At 38.1% G+C, this 20,954-nt stretch overlaps 1 protein-coding gene across 1 annotated transcript; it reads right to left on the reverse strand.

The window, feature by feature from the left end:
- Positions 1–366: 366 nt before the first annotated feature.
- Positions 367–20,611, reverse strand: LOC121298846 (proline-serine-threonine phosphatase-interacting protein 1-like). Its single transcript, XM_041226093.1, has 15 exons — positions 20,396–20,611; positions 14,961–15,061; positions 13,382–13,456; positions 10,292–10,326; positions 9,671–9,777; positions 9,244–9,306; positions 5,985–6,089; positions 5,716–5,761; positions 4,863–4,942; positions 4,357–4,455; positions 3,819–3,915; positions 3,220–3,310; positions 2,570–2,652; positions 1,810–1,919; positions 367–1,453 (listed from the first exon to the last, which is right to left on the reverse strand). The coding sequence occupies exons 1-15, from the start codon at positions 20,426–20,428 to the stop codon at positions 1,304–1,306; spliced, it is 1,275 nt and encodes a 424-aa protein (XP_041082027.1). The 5' UTR covers positions 20,429–20,611; the 3' UTR covers positions 367–1,303.
- Positions 20,612–20,954: the final 343 nt, after the last annotated feature.

Consider the following 20,954-nt stretch of genomic DNA (forward strand, 5'->3'; position numbering starts at 1 on the left):
TTACCCTGTAGTTCAGATATATATGACAGCAGCCCAGATATTTGTGAACATTCAAAACCTATTGCAGCACCACTGATTAGTGCCTGAAGTGGCAGTGTGCAGGATGCCAGTGACTGGGTGGGTATGGAAGCAAAACAACAATGCCCTTGTCCCCTGATTGTTAATTAGGGATTCTAAAACATAGCCACCCAGCCAAAATTTATTTTCATGACCTTGAAATCAACCTTTAACTAAAACAGCGGACCACTCTAAATGACTAACAGTTCTCTCGCAGTCCAAAAACCAGCTGTACTTAAATAAAATCTAAGACATTTAAATAATTAGATTTTTATGTATTTATTTATTAATAAAGCTACAATTGTCACATTCTAATTGTATTGCTCAAAGGGTTTGTAACGAAGGTTTTAAAATCCTCTTTAGGGAGTCTCAAAGAGGCGTGGCACAGTATCGAGGATAGAGAGCTGCTCCACAGCATTTAACATTTCAAAAGTAAGAAAATGCATTACGCAGGAGAAGCACAATGCACTGGAAAAAAAGGCTCCAGAAGAGAAATGAATTTTATGAGACTACACCTTTAAGAAGGGCTGGATTTGAATGTGGATAACTGTAAGTGCACATTTGCAAGTGGTCTTTGGCACAGCAGTCTATGAGAGAACTAGTGTTCAGCCAATTACCCATGTGGTCACATGACTTTGTAGGAACAGAAGGCAGGCTCAGCTTGGGGTATACTGCTGAGGGATCACTTTTAAGAAGCTGCAATACTGACTTTTTTGTACTGGTACTGCCAGGTGTCTGAAGAAAAGCAACAACAAAAAAGTACTGTACAATCAACAATGTACTGATTTCAGTCTGCATGATCACATGAATGGTATTGTAGCAAGGTCTAGGCTAATTTCAAAATGAATAATACATACACTGGCTGGACAAAATATTAGAGACTGGCCTTCACTGTGGGTAGTTCCCGGTGCTTTGTTTGAAACAGGCTTGTCTTGTTCAGTGTTGAAGGTTATAGTGTTTTGGTACACTATCACTTCTGTTGCATGTCACAATAAATTGCACACATCTTGGGGATTGCTCTGTCATTACTACTGTTTGCTCCGGTGATTCAATGATTGTTGATGAATAGTTGCACACAACTCTAACACAGCTTATATTAGTGTACATTCAATACAGTTGATCACATGGCGCATCACAGTTTGATTGCATATGTATACTCATTTATTTGGCCAGCCAGTGCACCAATGTTCAAAATAACTCAAGTGCATTATTTATATACATATGGCTTTAGGCAGACGCAAGCTTCTCATGCCACATGGCTTCCACAAATCTTCTCCAGATAGGATCCAGGGACGAACCCTTGGTTTCCATTCCTGGTCGCTGACCACCACCCGTCCTCCCTTTGCTCGATCACTTCCACAATGTCTCCCACCGCTATGGACAGCTCATCTTCATTCTGTGAAAAGTGAGCAAGAGCTCAGGCAGCCAGTGTAATCATGCATGCAGTATTTCATTTGCAGTGAAAGTGCATACATACACACACACATACATATATATATATAGACTGAAATTGAGACACCCTGTGATTACCAGTCATTGATTACCCATCACTGACAATTGCAACACATATGCAATTACAATATATAAAAAAAGGAAATAGTAAATGCTATGAATAAAATATGAATATCAGCTTGTGACTATTTTGTGTAATTGTCCCGTTGTTCCCAGTAAATAATAAATAATGAAACTGAGGTCCACACATTTCCCCTTAAGCAGGTACAGGTAACAGTAGTTATTATCCCCTGGTCTCACCTGTGCAGTGTAGTCATACAACACCTTGTAGCCCATTGTTAGAGAATCAGTGTTTGCTTGCGCTCCGCGAAAGGCAGGTATAGCAGCGTAAACTCCATCTACTTTTTCATCTGCAAAGGAAAACCATGAAAGAAGAACATTTTCATTGCTTCATTGCAATTTGCGCCTGTTTTGTGTTATGAAAGTGGAAAACGCAACTGATTTAATTATACTTTCACACTGCCGCTGCTGCGGCAAAAAAGCTTTGAAAAGGGTTTGAATGCCATTATTATTATTATTTGTTTATTTAGCAGACAACTTTATCCAAGGTGATTTACAAAGACTAGGATGTGTGAACTCTGCATCAGCTGCAGAGTCACTTACAACAACGTCTCACCCAAAAGACAGAGCACAAGGAGGTTAAGTGACTTGCTCTGGGTCACACAGTGTCAGTGAGTGAGCCGGGATTTTAATCTGCAAATCATGTTCTACGACAGTTAAAACATTTCCTACTGTACATAAATGTGAAAAAGATATAAAGAGTAAAAAACTCCCTAAAAGTAAGGAATGTGATCTAGAATGATATCAGTATATTAAATACACATTTAAAAAATGTGCTTCTTTCAAATCTGCACATATAATATCAACATAGCAAATCACTATGCGTGACAGTGAAGATTTATGGAGTTATTTTGTTAACTCTGACCACCTTTAATGAATTTGCAGTATGGCATGGTAAAGTCACTTCTGGTGCAAACTGATGTAACTAAAGCATGCTGACCTGTAGGGGGTGCTGTAGGGTAATCTGCTTCATTGATATTTTGCCTTGAACCAGTGCAGTGTCCCTGTAGCAGACCTGAAAACCTGAAAGAAAAGAGCAGGGCCATCATTACAAACTGAGGAATTAAAACCAAAATAGGACTAGAAAAAATACCCTTGGAGAGGATAATACAGGTGTAGGTTTCAAAGGATAACCCTGCCCTTCTTAGCTAATTTGCACATAAGGATGTTAAAAATAATCAAAGAAAGTAATGGCTTTTGAATTAAGGATTTTGAATTGGGGGCAAAACTGTGCAAAGAGCACCCTCTGGTGTCAACTTGAAAAATTGCATAATTATGGGGTGTTTTGTGTTATGTATGGGATTTCATACAGGAAAAATAGGATGTGGGTTCATGATTGCATCAGTCAGCTTAATGCAGATAGGATATCTGTGGAAGATATTGCAATGACAATGAAGAAATATAAGCACTGACATTACAAAATTAGTCAGAAACAACAAAAAATACAAATATTTTAAAAAGTGGTTCATTATGTCTTCTTTCAGAAAAACAAAACAAAACACAGCTTCGTACTGTACAATAGTCCCCAATTTCAATCTAAGGGTTCCATTGAATTAATAATAAAAGCAAATGCTTTGTCCCTGAACTAACCTTTTCATCACTCTTCCCCCTCCCAGGTGCAAACTTCCATTGCTGTCAGCAACGCCCTCTCGCTCGTTGTAGCTGATGTAAAGTATTGGAGCTGCGAATGATAATGCCAGCAACAACATGTTAACAGGAGTCTGTGTAGGTTTAGCTCTTCTACCTTCCACCTACCCTTTGTAGAACGAGTTCCGTTCACTAGCAGCTGCTGCACTACTATGGGTCACTCTGCACGATCACAAAATGTAATAGCAATCTTTGGAATGGCATGGAGTAGGGAGAGCATTCTCAACTGGATGACGACTACGACTATTGTGTTTACTCCTGAATTTATAAACATTCCTGGTTTAATTTGAGAGTGCTTAAGAGAACTTTAACTACACTGCCAAGTTGTTTAGTTCCAGTTTTGTAAAAACAGGTATTTCCTCATAACTGGAGTAAACACCATGTATATGAAAATATGCCCCTGAATATTAAATTACTAAGAATTAGCAGTATAGTAAAATGATGCAATGTGACTAAAATGGGAAAGATTGGAATAACACAGTAATAATAGCCCTATGAACAATAATAATAATAGCAATAATAATAATAATAATTAGTGTAACCTGGCGGACTGGTCCCAGTGGCTTTTGTCTGGATAAAGCTGTTGATATCAGCAGTTACATCACACTGTTCCAGAGTTTTCCTCACCTCCTCATATATCTGCCGACAGAGATCAGCACACATTAGTCCATCAAACGAACCCTCCTAGGTCGTTTGGTGGAGCTCTGTATTTGGGGATGCATTAAAACTGGCTACCAGAAAAAATAAATAGAGGTCTAAACAAAGGTGTCAACAGCATTAAAATGTCTTCTTCCTCTGGCTCTCCCAGTATAGAAATATCAGTGTGGTTATACAACAGAAAAAAACTAAAATCCTTGCCAAATCTGGAAAATGCACTAATGCTGGTATAGCTACTTTTCACAAGACATGAATCGTTGCTGTAAGTGTCAAAATTGCATTGCATACTCTGTAGTAATCGTGCATTTCAATATGTGTACACCCGTGTTATCAGGATAAGTGTCATTCAAACTACTTAAGTGGCTGGCCAGGGTTTTTACAATCATCACTTTAAAAACCAGAGCTGGAGCCAGCATCGTGTACCTCGTCGTCCGTCACACACTGCAGTGAGAAGTGGTTACAGTGAACCCACATTGAGTTCCTCAGGATGTTAATCCGGTCAATTTCCTGCTGCTCAAACACCTGAAACACAAACAAGAGGTCATTCGCTACTGGGATAGACAAGACCACAGGAATACAAGTAAACTGTGTGTATGCTGAGCATGAGTCAAGTGTTAAAGAACACCCTATGACAACTGAGGGCTCTAGAGATGTACAGCTGTGGCCAAAGGTTTTGCATCCATCACAACCACACAGTCAGTAATTGAGAAGTGCTGTTGCTCATTACGACTGAACGATGACCTTAAGAGAAGATATTCACTGCAGGGCAGACAGTCTCATTGGGGTTGTGAGGACACTTCCACTGAATGCCACTCCTGCTCTGTAGACACAGGAATGACTTCAGTCCTCAGTGTTGCCAAATTCAAAATCATCTCAATTCAGGAGGACAATAAGAAAGCTAAAATGAAACAAAATGAATCCATAATTACCTCGCAAGTGCTCATATGGGTCTGTTCCCAGTCTCGTCGAATATTGTCCAGCTGTTCTATATTTGATTTATATTGCTTCTCTACAGAAACAAAAAATAAATAAATATTATTCTAAAATGAGCAAACCAGGCCCCAACATGCTTTCTGTGAATTCAGTTTCAACTGAAATGCATGCCTCAGTACTTCAACAGGAACACAGAGGGGCTTGATGAGTTTGTCACATTTTGTTACATCCAGTAAACCAGATTAAAAATGAAGTGCTATAAACTGCATATGGATAAGCCATTTATTGATAAAGGAGCTGTTAATTAGTTACCCAAAACTTTGGACTGGAAGACAAACTGAGCACCCTTACTAATCTTACAGGATATACAAATATGAAATTTAATAGCTTCTTCTGATCCGATACATTGATGTGAAATTTGAAAATGTATATTCAGATGCAAGTTTATCACCAGTTACACTGCTGTAACATCATTCTGACTGCTGAGCTGCAATCCACACTCTAAAGTTCAACACAACTTCATTTCAGTTTACTTGCTCTTGTTTTTGGTTAGTTACATACTGTACAACTGAGGATACATCAACTGAGCTGACAGCATCTCTTGCCTATTGAAGAATACACATCTAATAGTTCTGCTCTTACACGGTACATGCTCCCAACAGAGTTATAATCCCTCTTCATCTGTCTGGCTCTGCATGACATTTCACTCTCCTTTGTGGAGAGAGCTAGCCCTCACACTCAGACTCACAGTGCTCATGTACAGTATTCTGGCTTTATTTGTGTACGGCTTCAGCATAAAGAGTGAAAGAGAATGGTCAAAGAGACAGAGAGAGAGAATCGGGTGCCTACCTGCCTCATTCGCTGCCTCCCTGCACTGCTTTGCCCTGTTTTGCACCTGTTATGGTGAAGAGAAATTAGCAGCAGGTAGGAATCACAATCAGCACCAGGCTGTGCCGGCACCCCACACCATTCTATCCCCCTTCAACACCAGCTATCATGAGACAGTTACAGGTGCCAATAGCTTGGAAAGAACTCCATTTAGGGACTTTGGAAAACCCATCCCTCACAGACGTAGAACAAGCCCACCTGAATCCCTGAATGTATAGATGTGCTTGTACCTTCTCCACTTGCTTTGGGGTGACTGTCATTATGCTGTTTATCCGCTGATGGGCCTGCTCAGCTTCATCAGCCTCTTTACACTTCTGTTCATAGCTCTTCTTGGACTGGGGGAGAGAGAATGAATCACAGCATTATTAGCAAACTAGGAATGTGCTATTGTGTCTGTAGTACAAAGACCTGCTTAACCAACTGCAGTGCATGGCATATACACTTATATACTGCTGCATCCTTCATGAACAAAGCAAAACACTCAGCTAGTGGGCAAATCAACAGATAGTGTAAGGGGGTTTAAACATGTTGGTTCTAATTTCTAAATGAATATGAATATTCATATCATTGTAGCAATAATCAGTAGAATATTAGATTAAATAGTGGGTTTTGTAGCAATTACGATTAGCTAGTGGTGAACTGGTAAAGGTGGGGTGCAGTCCTCTGCTAATTTAGAAACAACAAAAGATCAGGAACTATTCTGGGAAATGGACAGAAGCTCATGCCGATACTATCAGATCGGTCTTCTCACCACAGATTCATTATCTACTTACAGTAGTTCACAGAACTTGTGACTAGGGCGCAATGCAGCCAAGGATTTCCTAGCCCAGTCTGGACTAGCACTGAACCTAACTGAGATTCTCTCTGCTTGGGGTGCAGTTTGCTTTCAGGAAGCTGTGCAAAAATCGAGTTTGCAGCAACGTGTCTTAAAAGCAGCAAGTTACCCAACCGAACAGAAGCGAGAACGAAAATAAAATGCAATGAACAGTAAGTAAAAAAAAGAACTTCCTGTCCAATGTGTTACATGTAGAGATCGAGCCCTTGATTCCTGTATCGTAACCACACTCTTTTGCAGCAAGCAGAGCAAAGCATGTCTATCACAGAACCAAACCGTAACTGAGAGAGAAGAGAGGGAGGCTGGATTTTGCATTTATATATGAACCGCAGCTACCAGGAATTCAGGATAAAATCCCTTTAAATAGGAATAATTTTCTAATATAAAACCATGCTATGCGTTACGTGTGGAATATTTTTTTACTGGAAAATAAATCATTTGTAGGGGAGTTCATCTCATAAAAGACTGAATCCAACACATCACTGTTCTTTCACTGTGTCTCAATAACAGGTTAACACTCTTTGACATTGTGTCTGGCAATCTCCAGTGACACGATTAAGGTGCAGCATCAGGAAATTGTCCCTAAAGGCAGCAACATGACGTCTTTTGGCCACACTACAGTTTAAACACTGGCCTTGACGTCTGATGATGTTGTCACTGGAGATCACAACAAGTCACAACCACAAATATGTTTTCTTGTTATTTTGACACACAAAAGAAAATAATTTTTCACTACAGGGTACCGAGACTCAGATCTATCTTTTCCAAGAATATAAGTGTAGATTTGTAGCTTATTTATAAAGATCCTGCTTTCGTCTCAACGATTTATAAAACAATTTCTACAAACTAAAACACAGCTGCTAAAAAGCTTGCTCAAATTGAAGAAGCTTGTTAATGAGATCAGTGTGCTATACACTGAACAGCAGCTACTTCAAAACTTTATTTAGTTGCCCTGTAACCACAACACATGTCTCCATGGAAACCTAATAATAGCCCACTGACCAGCACTGATGTACACTCACTGCTGCCCAACATTTATTGGGAAGTATATATTAATATCCTCTTTTATTCAGAGGAGCAATACCCTGCATCCTAGTACTGTCCAATAGTTGTTGGACTCCAGTTGTGTAGCCAAAGCCAGCCTATAGGTCTTGTTAGTTGCTGCAGCTGGAGACTAGGGGAGCTGATGTCTAGCAGGACAATAAAATGGTATTTATTTAGCTGATGTTTAACTACCATACCCCTGTATTAACAAATATGTCCCGCTTTTGAGCTACAGTACCTCAGTCAGTACCAAGTCCTCTGCTTTCAGTCTGACTGTGCGATGAGTCTGTTACGTTTCAGTTCTACAATATGACTGACTTCCGTTCGTGATTATTCATAACCAAGCCCAGCTCACGGGGGTGACTAGTGGGGGTGGGGTGGGGTGGGGTGGGGGAGCGGTGCTTCCTGTATAACCCTTTGTATTCTGGATCCCCCAGTGGTTGTAGTTGGTGCAATATCTCTATCATAGTGCTAGTTTTATTAAAACTCATAAATCAGAAACATGTTTTCAACACTGAAGCTTCACATTCTTAATTATTTTCTGCATATTCAGAATTCTTTCTAATTGGAGTCAAAGTGGTAGTTCAGCTGCATTCATAAAAGAAAAGAAAAGAAAACACAAAAAAAAAAACATCCATGATTCACTTCCATGATTGCACGCTAGGCCTGAGCTAGTAGCAAAAGGTTTGCTTGGTCCGCATTGCCTCATAATTCAGTTGGGTTGCTTTTCCAAAATGAATATTGTGCTTTCACTATTAAATCATTTTTAAAATGATTCATATGCAATGCACCCAGTATTTTAACTGAGAAATTTCTTGAGTCTAGAAGACAAGTAGATTTGGTCTACAGTATTTATAATAATACTGTTGATGTATTTAGCTAACTTCCCCTGCAATTCACCTGCAACACGGTGATGGCAAGCCAGGCTCCCCCACACCCTCCTTATTGTGCTAGACACCAACAATGGAGCTTTCTCTGCAGTCTGTGGTGCAGAACAGACTAGAGACTGATTATCTGTTGATCCAGACTGCTTTGCACATCCTCAGACTATCCCTGACGATTCATTCATTTCCAAGTGGTCTGATGGGATGTGAATAACAGCCTGGCTCATTCTTTACGTTTTATGCACGTTTGGGTGGAAAATCCCTTTTTTTCCATCAGTCGGTTCCTAAAATACTTTTAATACTTTTATAATTTTATATTCTGTTTAATTTCTGTAAGTCACTTTGGATAAAAGCGTCTGCTAAATAATTAAATAATAATTAATAATAAAATGAATAATCAACAGGAAGAGCAGCAAAGTCTTTACATTCTTAAGCAAGAAAGTAGAAACTCAGCAAGCCCAGCTGGTAGTCTTAATACAGGAACAACAACACCAACCCAGTAAAGTAAAAGTATGTCAAAAATGGGCAGCTATGCTTAGAAGCACTGGTGTTCCAGATCCATTGTGCTGCATTTCTGGTAATGCTGGTAAAGATTTTTTTTTGCTAGAGTTAATGGTATCCCAATGGTATTCATCACATCATCAGTATTAAATGTGTTTAATGAGATGAATCATCTTTACAACAATATCTACTGAGTTGAAACAAATAAAGCAACACTCTGCTTACCTCTAATGTTTTCTTGTGTAAAGAGACTTTGGCCTTCTGAATTTTTTCCATCACTCTTTCAAACTGCAGCAAAGGAACAATGGAGGTTAATTGTTTATTGTTTGGTCACTATGTATTTCCTGTGCACTGGTATTAATCATTGGTGTTCTATTAAGCTACGCATGCTGCTAAAATAGGTTGCACATTTACATGTTTTGACAACATTTTAATACAAACTTAATCATGCATATAGAATGTTCCTACAAAGATTTGAATGCAGACAAAGCACATTGATAACTGCATGTACATGCACAACTGAAAACCAACTGAAAGTGAATTTGAATTATTCTCCATTCCCTGGTTACATTTATTTATTTTTTTAAAGCTGAAGTTGTTTGAGCATTATCAGCCCTCGTCCAATGAAAAATAAAACAGCATTCCTTCTCACCTTTTTCCTCTGTTCTCTCTGCCTCTCCCTGAATTGCTCCATTCTCTTTATTTCTTCCTTTAACATAACAGCCAGCTGGATGTGTAAATACCCAACCTTCTCTATTTCTGTGAAAGGGCATTTCAAATGCAATATAAAGGACTACATATTAGATGCATGCAGTGTGTGTGGAGAGGCATGATTTAGGACCGCTTTGCATCAGAAACACGGTGTTGTTTGTTTGTTTGATACTCGGACAGAGGTAGGTGTAGAATCAGTGTTTGGGTTATGGGTAGGGTGTAGTTTTTCTCTTTACATAGGTACAGGTAAGTAACAGTATGTTTGCTTTGGCCTTCCTCAGATTAAGCCATCCACAACTGTGACAGTAGCCTGGATATCCTTTAAGTGCTAGAATTTGAGTCTACTTTCCTCTGCACCTCAGCCCACTATTCAAAACCATGAAATACAGGATGTTATGTAAAATTACATGTAGTGCTGAAAATGGCATAATAATAAAATACTCAAATGCTTCTGTACACTTAGAAAAACACCAGCAACTCATTTGCCATTATGAATAATACCAAGCGTTCATTCGTACTATTAATAATTTAGCATTCACTACAAGAACGGTTTACAACTTACGTGTTTTAAGAGTGTCAAAGGATGTCCTCAGAGTACTGGGCAAGGAAAAAAAACAAACACTTGAAATGAGTTACTTGTATCTTTAGTCACAAGGCTGGTTATTAACTGTGACTTGTCTTCACTGGAGCGAAGGTTTTAGATTGTATTTAAAAAGAAGAAACCAATGTCTTATTATTTAGAAATGCTGATACTGTATATCACATTCATTAAAACAGGACGCACCCTTTACACCTGGGACAATATTTAGCAAAAGTCTCTGACATTTTCAGTAAAGATAGTGATGCACTGTAGGAATCTAAGACAAAAAAAATGTTCATGTTTATCTAAAAAATTTAATAAATGTAATGACAAATGTTTTTTTTTTCAATTCCGTCATCTACATTTACTTTAATTGTTTCCGCTTAGTCTTTTAATGAAAAATAAAATCTGCATTTGGAATGACTAACAAAGACATGCATTATAGTCCATAGCTCTATATTCAGAACATGCTTGTCTTTGAATGTGCCAAGCCCATACCAGTATGAGCAGTACAGATTGTGAAAATAATCAAACAAATCTCTGCTTTGGGGCCAAATATGATAGCTGAATATGTGACACATTATGCAAGAGCTGTTCATTATATATGTTTGGTATGCATAAGAGGTAGTGTCTTGTTTCATAAATATTCTGGTTTACATCAGAAACAAAGTACATTCCTGGGTTAATGTGTGACTAATCAGCGATGAAATGATGTATGAAGACCGTTGTGATCTGATTAGAAGCTCTCTGGGAACTGTTAAGAAGCTGTCAACCCCAAACCTAACACACACAGTGCTTCTCTCTTCCTTCCTGCTCACTTAACAGCAGAGTTTCCATGCAGGGCTGCAAGGTGACTCGCCACTGTGTGAGCTATACAAACAGAACGGGTGGTACCACTGAAACTAAAATAAATCACAATCAGCTGTCAAAACGTTTTTGGTTTTTATTCTTTGCTTTTTAAAAAAAAAAAAAAAAAAAAAACATATTTAAGAATTTTGATATAAAATGTTATCAGTATGTTAAAAAAACATTATAGACACCATAAAGATATTGCTTAGCATTCTATTTCTGTAAGCATTATTAGTTGCATTATTGATAAAGATATAGTAGCAATGAAGGGGCAGGTTATGTTACTGTACTTACACTACCTTAAACAAACTGGCTTGCATGCATGATTAGCATACGCGAGAATGTTGTAAACCAGAGAATTATATTGTAGTGTGAAATTGAAAATGATGCTGTGCAGAAGTAAGCACATTTAAATCATTCAAGCCCGTTTTAAGGTATGATGTTGTGGAAGAACTACCGAGAAATAACAGCTGCACATAGGAGCTCCTAAATTAACATTCAAAGAAGATTTACATGTCCTTTACTATTATATAATGCAGGTTGCAATCTGGATCTAAGTTCTATTTTTCCAATATTAAGTTATTATAATTACTGTCTGATCAGCCTTTGCCTGGCTGTGAGCTCATCTGGTGAATCATAACATTTTGTGTGACTCACTCAGTGATGTAACTGACAATCCAGCTTTCTGATGTTATACTTGAAAGCGCTTTAACCACACTGTGGAGAAGCAGTCTTGCGGATTGGTGTTGAGGCCGGAATTCTGAATGAATCTCATGTCTTTTCAGGCTGAACATAAGAATCCGCATGAGTTATTAAAGTAAGAACAGCCTGTTGAAATTCCTTGCTGTAGCAATGACGTGAAGTCTGTGGGGACACGGGCAGAGAGTGAGGCATGTTTTTGGTCTGGTGTAGCTATCTAATTAAAGAGGGAGTCCGTGCTGAACGTTAAAGTGTACATCTGAAATGTTAATTTTACAAAGTGTGATTCACACCTTCAGAAAAAAAAAATTGCCATGAAATGACAGTACACATGCTTTAAATACATGCCCATGCAACAACACATTTCCACTGGATTGTTGGCTGGTCTGTTTTTCACTACACAATTACAGATAGATAGCATGTAGTGTAGAAAGGAATGCTTAAAATATTTGAAGATGTTTTTAGCTACATGACTTTCACATATTAAACTTCCAAGCTTATTCCAAGTTTCATTATCCCAATCAATCTCAATGAATCATTCTTTTCCCAGTTAACACTCAAACCTTTTCTGGCACTTTTAGCATGTTATAGTAGTTCAGGTTTCCACGCAAGAAGGAGGGGGGGGGGGGGGGGGGCACACAGTTTCCATGGTAAATAAGACACATATTTGCATAGGCATATCTGAACAACGGAAATAATTAATAACAGAGAGCTTGCATTTCACCCACTGGTGTGAACCCCTGCACTGCGACTGTCGGCTGTTTATTCAGAGCTTACCTCAAGGGGAGGTTTAGGTGAGATGACTCATGGCATATCTCAAGCACAGTCTGTGGTCTACATAGACCATTTTAGCTGTAAAAACCTCAGCCAGCTTTCAACACCATGCCCAGGGATTTGCCCCAGAACACATCATAAAATAATTTGTACAGTGCCTTTCAAAAGCTATATTCATCTTCACCCTATCCAGGTGGATAACTAACTTAGCTCTGTTCTTATTTGTTTATACAAAAAAAGAAGAAAATAGAATAGCAGAGTTGTGGTTGGTGTAGCTTCACTTTGCAAGCCTACTGCACATCTGCCCACAGTTTCACTAGGATAGTTTGGTACAGTTCAGGCTTTTCAACTCACACCGCAATGCATTCTGGTACGTTTTACCTGTCTAAGGTACCTGTCACAGCAGGACTATACCAGAATGTACTGGGGTGTGAGTTGAACTGTCCCAAATTGTCCTAGTGTACATGGAGTCATATGATATCCCTGCTGTCATAGATACTGACATTATCACAAAGCTTTAGATCAAGACTTACTTTAAAGTCTGTTTTAATTGAACACATTATAGGCATGGCTCTTTAAAGAAACCAACAACAGTCTGGATCACTTCACAAATATGAAACTTTAATGAACTCTTTCAGCACTAAATCCTGTCATTTAAATGTTTCTGGATTATAGTGTATTATGTATGTTTAAGGTTATGAATTTCTTATCATGGCATTACCTTCTTGAATGCAATAAACAAAGACCTACTTGATCTCAGTCTGTCCGCCCGCTTTGCGCGCTATCGTCACTAGCTCCTTGCCGTATTTCTCTTCAGCTAGCGCCCTGCGGGGCAGTGAAAAAGATACCTTTCAAACAGCTGACATGCTGGAATTCTGAGTGCACTGGAATTGTTGACTGGCATGTTTAAACTATATTAAACTATATTCCAAAATAATGTAGACATTTTTAACCCTTTGACATTACCTTTGACCACTAATGCACTTTGATACAGGATTTTAGCAAACGTTTCCAAATAAGAACTTTTTCCGTTGATGGCAGTGGGAGAAAGTGCGTGCATCCTAATCGGTTTTGCAAAGTGCAAGAACAAAACCTCTCGAAGAGTGTAAACGCAGACCTGGGCTGCTAGGCGTAAAGTTTCGATTTAGCAATCTATTTATAAAAGGTAGTAAATATGGTTGCAGAACAGCAGTATTTTTAAGACATTTTTTTTTTCTTTTGAGTTTAATTTCAAAGCACACACATAATATCCCTTGTGTTATTCTAATCTTGCTCTGTTGTGCATTGCAGACACTGCTGTTAGATGGTTAATAACCAACGCTTTCAAAAAACATTTTCTAACCAATCATGAACATAACAAATAATCTTTTTGGGGTTTCTGTCTCTATTTTCTCTTTAAGCCAAAAATACTGTAAAAAATAATGCAGTACATTTACAATGAAGTAGTATTCCAGTGTTACTGTGCATGTAATAGGACCACCTTTGAATCTTTTCATGGGGGAATGAATCCTTTATAGTGCCGTGGATTGAAATTATTGTTTATAGGTGTGGTTTAGTGCAGTATTCCCCCTTCACTTTGTGTTTTAATGTTAAAAGATGTTTGTTTTACACATATTTCTACATGTAATTAATTAATAACAATAACTGTAAAAGGTATTCCATTTGCAAAGATTAATTTGAAAGTTAACAGATCACTTGAAATGAGTTGTAATATATATTTTAAAAGAATGGGAACTTCTTTACACAAAGTAAAGAAAAAAGATTTATATTGTTATGTGTGTGTGTGTGTGTGTGTGTGTGAGTGTGCCTGTGTGTGTGTGTGAGTGTGTGTGTGTGTGTGTGTGTGTGTGTGTGTGTGTGTGTGTGTGTGTGTGTGTGTGTGTGTGTGTGTGTGTGTGTGTGTGTGTGTGTGTGTGTGTGTGTGTGTGTGTGTGTGTGTGTGTGTGTGTGTGTGTGTGTGTGTGTGTGAGTGTGTGTGTGTGTGTGTGTGTGTGTGTGTGTGTGTGTGTGTGTGTGTGTGTGTGTGTGTGTGTGTGTGTGTGTGTGTGTGTGTGTGTGTCTGTGTGTGTGTGCGTGAGTGTGTGTGTGTGTGTGTGTGTGTGTGTGTGTGTGTGTGTGTGTGTGTGTGTGTGTGTGTGTGTGTGTGTGTGTGTGTGTGCGTGTGTGTGTGTGTGAGTGTGTGTGTGTGTGTGTGTGTGTGTGTGTGTGTGTGTGTGTGTGTGTGTGTGTGTGTGTGTGTGTGTGTGTGTGTGTGTGTGTGTGTGAGTGTGTGTGTGTGTGTGAGTGTGTGTGTGCATATGCAGTATATTAACCCCAGTTGATTTCTTACCTCATTTTCAGCAGCTCTTCCATATCTTTGCACATCCTCCGGCCTTCATGCAGTCTCTGCAGCACAACTTCATATCCAGCATGGCTGGTGAAATCAGAACTCTGTGGCAAAACAGTGATATCAGAGCAGGTATACAGCAGTGCTCTGTACAGTGATATCAGAGCAGGTATACAGCAGTGCTCTGTACAGTGATATCAGAGCAGGTATACAGCAGTGCTCTGTACAGTGATATCAGAGCAGGTATACAGCAGTGCTCTGTACAGTGATTTCAGAGCAGGTATACAGCAGTGCTCTGTACAGTGATATCAGAGCAGGTATACAGCAGTGCTCTGTACAGTGATATCAGAGCAGGTATACAGCAGTGCTCTGTACAGTGATATCAGAGCAGGTATACAGCAGTGCTCTGTACAGTGATATCAGAGCAGGTATACAGCAGTGCTCTGTACAGTGATTTCAGAGCAGGTATACAGCAGTGCTCTGTACAGTGATATCAGAGCAGGTATACAGCAGTGCTCTGTACAGAGATATCAGATATTTACTCAATTGAAAGCAAATACATGGAAGCCTGTTGCTCCAAACAAGGCAGATATCGTTCTCTATCAACAGGACTGAAGCTGTGACAAATACAAGAATTACCCTATAAACCCCCTTCCCAACAGAACAGCAGAGAAGACTCTACAATTTGACTAAAATGCATGATGGTGCTGCACATTTTAGCTCTGCATGAATGGATTTAGTTTTGTATTAATCAAGATTAAACCTTGATTTAAATGCATTACATAAGGTATACAAATCAAAACCAACGTAGTTTCCTTACAGGGAGATATGATTTTTATTTATCTTATAAATGTACAAATCCACACAATTAAGACAACTCTCATTAACTCGATTTTATACCTGCAACCCTCTCACTAGAAACACGCTTTCCATTTTCTCCTACAGCAGAACAAGCCTCACTTGAACTATTCTTCATCCTTTTTATATACAGTAGTTTACTACTATTAATAGTAAATGCAGCCAATTTTTTCTCAAATATTAAAGTAGTTCCCTTTAATATTGTTAATAATATAACTGAATAATAATACATTATAGTTTTCACACAAAAGAAAGGAATAGGTGAATCCCATTGAAATCTTTTTCACTTAATTTACTATTAATTCACACACTCTGCTTTTCAGTGCTCAGTGTTTGTTGGGGGTGTGTGAGCAGAGCAATGATCCCCTGGCTCAAGCAGAATTGCACTCGAGTTTCACTTCCCATCTCAGTTACACTGTCACTGAGTATGCACACTGCTTGAGATACACAGCACTAAGACTACATGTTAAAACACCACTGAATCAACAAGCACAAATAAGGTTAACAACATAACTCAGGTTACAGTTCAATGTTATTTTTTTTTATTTATTTTTTTTTAATGTCAGTAAGTATTTAAAAAATGCCAGTTATTGATGACACCCTGATCACGGCAGCCGTGTTTATTGTCATCGTTTCTACTCAGTTCCTTCAAAGTAGCACCTCTAATATTTGACTGCATTAACACGTGCAGTGCCAGTTTAGGGTACAACATTAGTGCTTTTTTTCATTTGCATTAATTATAACTGTCCATGACTGGGTTCATGCATTGAACTAGCTGTCCACTAGCACAGGGCCCTGTTCATAAATTCTGTTTTGATAAAAGTCCCCTGTGCACAGAACTGCTCCAGTCTGTTGTAAATCAGGCTGCTTAACTTCCACAGAGAACCTGTGCCAAAACATACTGTATTGTAGTATATATTGGTATAGTATGATAAAAACCCAGCCAAGCAGAGCAATTCACATAGAAGCATTGAAGAGACTCAATTACAGCTGCCTAAAAATCGGAACTGGGTTAACACACACGGTGCTGTGGTGAGCTGGGTAATGTAGTGGTTTCTTCATGGGAGTTCATCTCAGGTAACCCTTTCTCTGGAGCCAATGCACTACTACAAATCCTGGAAGTGAAACCTTTAAATTGTGGTTCCCTTTCTCTCAAGAAATTATAGATATTACAGACAACAGGTACTCTCACAACAGAGTAATTCAAGATAAGCCTTTCTTTTATTTCTAGAGTAACAGCCTTAATCTGCAGCCCTAGTCTGTTCCTTGTTGGATTGTGAGCTTCCTGCTGCCCAAATGCAAGCAGTAGGATTGTTTCTAAAAGCAGATTTTCTTCTTTGATTTCAATCTCACTTTGTACTCTGCCAGTTCCTCTATGTTTTAACACTCACTGTGAAACAGAATCCATGAAGCTAATTCTATGCTCTATTCTATACTCTGCACTGTAGCAAAAGAGAAGTTAAGCCTGATCAGTTCTTGGAAGTGTTAGGTGTTAAAATAAGATCTACTTTTGCGTATTATAAAGTCCACATAGCCATTTTTAAAGTGAGAGCAGGGGGTGCTGCCAATTAGTCCTGGCTTGTTCTGTAGCTCTATCCAATTACCTTTAGGTTAGACTAAAATGGTTTAAAGCAATCAGAATTTCCTATGTGTTGACCAGAACAGCTGGAAACTAATGAATCATTCTTGTCAGTTTGATCATGAATCTGGTGATACTGAATAATCTGTACACAAAAGCCAACTTCCCAATGTTTTGGTGTGTTTAACATACCTTTGTCAAAGGAAAGTGTGTTTGAAAACAAACAGGGGAGGTACTTATAGGCTTTTGATGCCATGATAACTACACATTTATTTCGATTTAATTCTATGAATGTGCTTTTGATGTAATTTACTACAGTTATGATGTAACAAGCTACTATTCATTTCTATTAAAACCATCATGATACTGACTTGATCCATTTATTATCTAATTTTGTTTCTTTTAAAACTACATTCAGTCATTCGTGTTTTGCTTTTTTTATTTTTAAGTGTTGAACTATTGGTTCATTTGCTTTTTTATTTCTTATGTTTGAGAGGTGATTCTGTATTATTGTACATAATGTGGTACCTCTCTCTCCTGTATATTTTATTTTATTAGATGTGCTCAACGGATAGTCGTTTTGTAAATGACAAGCGGATTTTCGACTTTGAAATCTGAATAAAAAAAAAAAGTCAAAGTAAAAATTATTCCCTGAATGCTTTTGCAGCCTGCGACACAAGTAACAGCAATTTGACAATTCCAGTTTATTGGACTAGTATTTTTGTTTTTTGTTTAGTATTGCATCAGATTACATCTAACTTCAAATATACAGTATTGTTACTTACTGCAGATCAAAGTGCCCCCCACCTCCTCAAAAAAAAAGAAAAAGAAAAGGAAGAAGAGGTGCCTGCTTGCTAAACCAGCTATGACAGAACGTGCCAAAGGTGTAAGGCATAAGTTCTGCAACTGTTTAAATAATGAAAGGATAAGGGTCTGTCCAACAACTAATCCAGCGACAGTTCACTGTAAAGTTACCCTCTTACAAAAAGGTAATAGCGGTAGGCTTGTTCGATGCATTAAAGCTTAAAGCAATCTAAATTTCACAGCCCTTCTCCTTGGTGTTTTCCAAATTTGGATAGTTAAGCAATTCAATGAAGAGACATGCATGCAACATGCTTAATGACCGTGGTTCACTGTGCCCTGGACAGTGGAGGCTGATTCAGATTATTTTCAACTTCAATAGTTAAAACTAACAGCATCTATACATAGGAAACTACTTTTCAAAGCAAAATACAGAATAGATATAGCATATGCTGACCATTGTGTTTTTTTTTATAGCATTGGTTGCAGCGTTTATTAAAGAGGATGACATTTAGTAACCCTTAATGCTTTTGATGGGTGTCATTTGAAGCTCAGAATCTAGTGCAAATATGTAACTATTTTTAATGAAAAAAGAAAACAATGTTACAAACACAGCTACCTTTTTGCATCTAGATAAACAGTATAGTTAAAGCTCTTTAACAGTTGCTTATTTCCAGGAAACGATAACACCCCCTACCCCCGCAAAAAAATAAATAGCATCCCTAATGTTGCGTGACTTTTGGACAACCCTGTACATTATCTCGTGTATATACGCAACACAAGAAAACATGCAAATGTTGCAAAAAGGTTAATTCCTGTTGGTTCTTTCTTCCTGGCTTTTTACAGGAAGCTCTGTTTTTACATAACGTGTTTCTAACCAGTCAGTGCATGACTAGTATTTAATCATTTACAAAGCAAGAATATTTCTGCAAAGGGCAACTCAAAATAAAAAAAAAACAATGACAGGTCTGTTTCTGTACGAGGAGCCCATGGGCTCCACTGAAGCATCCTTACAAAGTTAGATAGACTTTATGATGAATAAGACAACTGGTTTTAAATCTTCAAATAGGAAATCTATTAGTAGGTTACAATAACTATAATGCTGCTTGGAAAAAGCTGGTTGAATCCACTTGATAAAAAAACAAGCACGAAGGTACTGCATAGGTTAGTTTTACCAGCTGGCAGCAATCTAAACATTATGAGAGAGAGTGAATAATCTTACTATTAAAACAGTAGACTTCAGTCAAGCCACTCCACATTACTTCCTAAACACAGGCCCCATTCATTTTTATAATCTCGAATTCCAGCAGTTTTACAGGCGGGATTTTTTTCATATGCTTTTAACATTACAGTTTTAAAATGTAAAAACATCTCAGCGGTATACGATATGTGATATTTAACATTTCAAAAGGAAGATAGAGCATCGGAATGTTTGAAGCAGCATGCTCGAATGATCGTGTTGCACACAGAATTGTAAGCATCATTTTGCATTTCAGCATGAACCGCAATATTGCATTGTGTATACATAGTAGACACTTGATGTGATACAGCATTCAGAAATGTCTTTGTATCAGATAGAGTGTACCAGATGTTTATATCAGTCAGTCAGTATCCGATGGAAATGACACCATTATTAGAATTAGTTATGCTGTTTGATTATTCTCTATATATTATAAAAATATAGTATAGCTCATTTTCACCCTAAAAATCGCTGATCTCTCGTGAGGTGGACACCAGTCTGTACAGCACCTCCGTTATATGTACATGTACTGTCATCGGTGTAAGGTTAACTTTATAATAACGTAACTACAGATAGAACCCCCTCTGCTATTTCTCAGCACCTGCTAGATCCTATAGCTATCACGTAATTTATGTGGTTGGAAGACAGTAACATTTGTAACGCAAATAGAATACAGTTTTGTTTAGAAACATTTGGAATATCATAAAATTAATTTAAAGTTATAATATCAGCAATTTCATTCTTAAACATGGCTGCACAAAACATGCCTAGCTCTCAGTCACTGAAGGAAGAAAATGCAGATGAAGGCAACAGCTGTTTAAGCAGGAATTACACCAGTCCAAAAGATGAATCAGTACTATTAAAAAGTAGCCCTTTATTATTGTGTATTGTTAAGCATAGGATATTATGAAAACAGAACTTTTTTTTTTTTAACACTGTAGAATATGACAATCCACTTACCCAGAAAGCATCTTTGAAATGGGAATCTGTCATCCTCTTTGACACAACAGGGCTTCTTACAGCAAGTTTCTTCTTATTTTCAAAAACTTTCAACTGTTCCACAAAGCAAACCACAAAGCTGCACTGGTATGTGCAGATTATGACAGCTGCCTTTTACAAGTTGATTACTAAAACCAAATGAATGACTGCTGGTTCACAGAGAGCAACACCAGAAAAGAACCCTGCCGATTTCTTCTGGTAAGCAGGTTGTACCAAAATGAGGAACCTGCCAAATGATGTCATTAACCACAGATGCACGCTAGCTGCACACAGAGCAGGAAAAACTCAGTAAATAATTTAAATGCAATATTAAACATTTGGATTAGTGTGGCCGTTATAATATATGCTTACTTTAATTTTTTAAACAACTTTAACAGGTGATGGGCCATTACAGGTTGTAACATATCACCTATTTATTCTAGCAGCCTGTCACCACTGGGGAAAAGGTCCGTCCTACTTTGCCCCCTAGTGGCCACTTATCTTTATATTACTGAGCATCAAAAGAAACTTATCACTTATA

Source organism: Polyodon spathula, chromosome 24 (assembly GCF_017654505.1).
Source record: "Polyodon spathula isolate WHYD16114869_AA chromosome 24, ASM1765450v1, whole genome shotgun sequence".
Lineage (NCBI taxonomy): Eukaryota > Metazoa > Chordata > Actinopteri > Acipenseriformes > Polyodontidae > Polyodon > Polyodon spathula.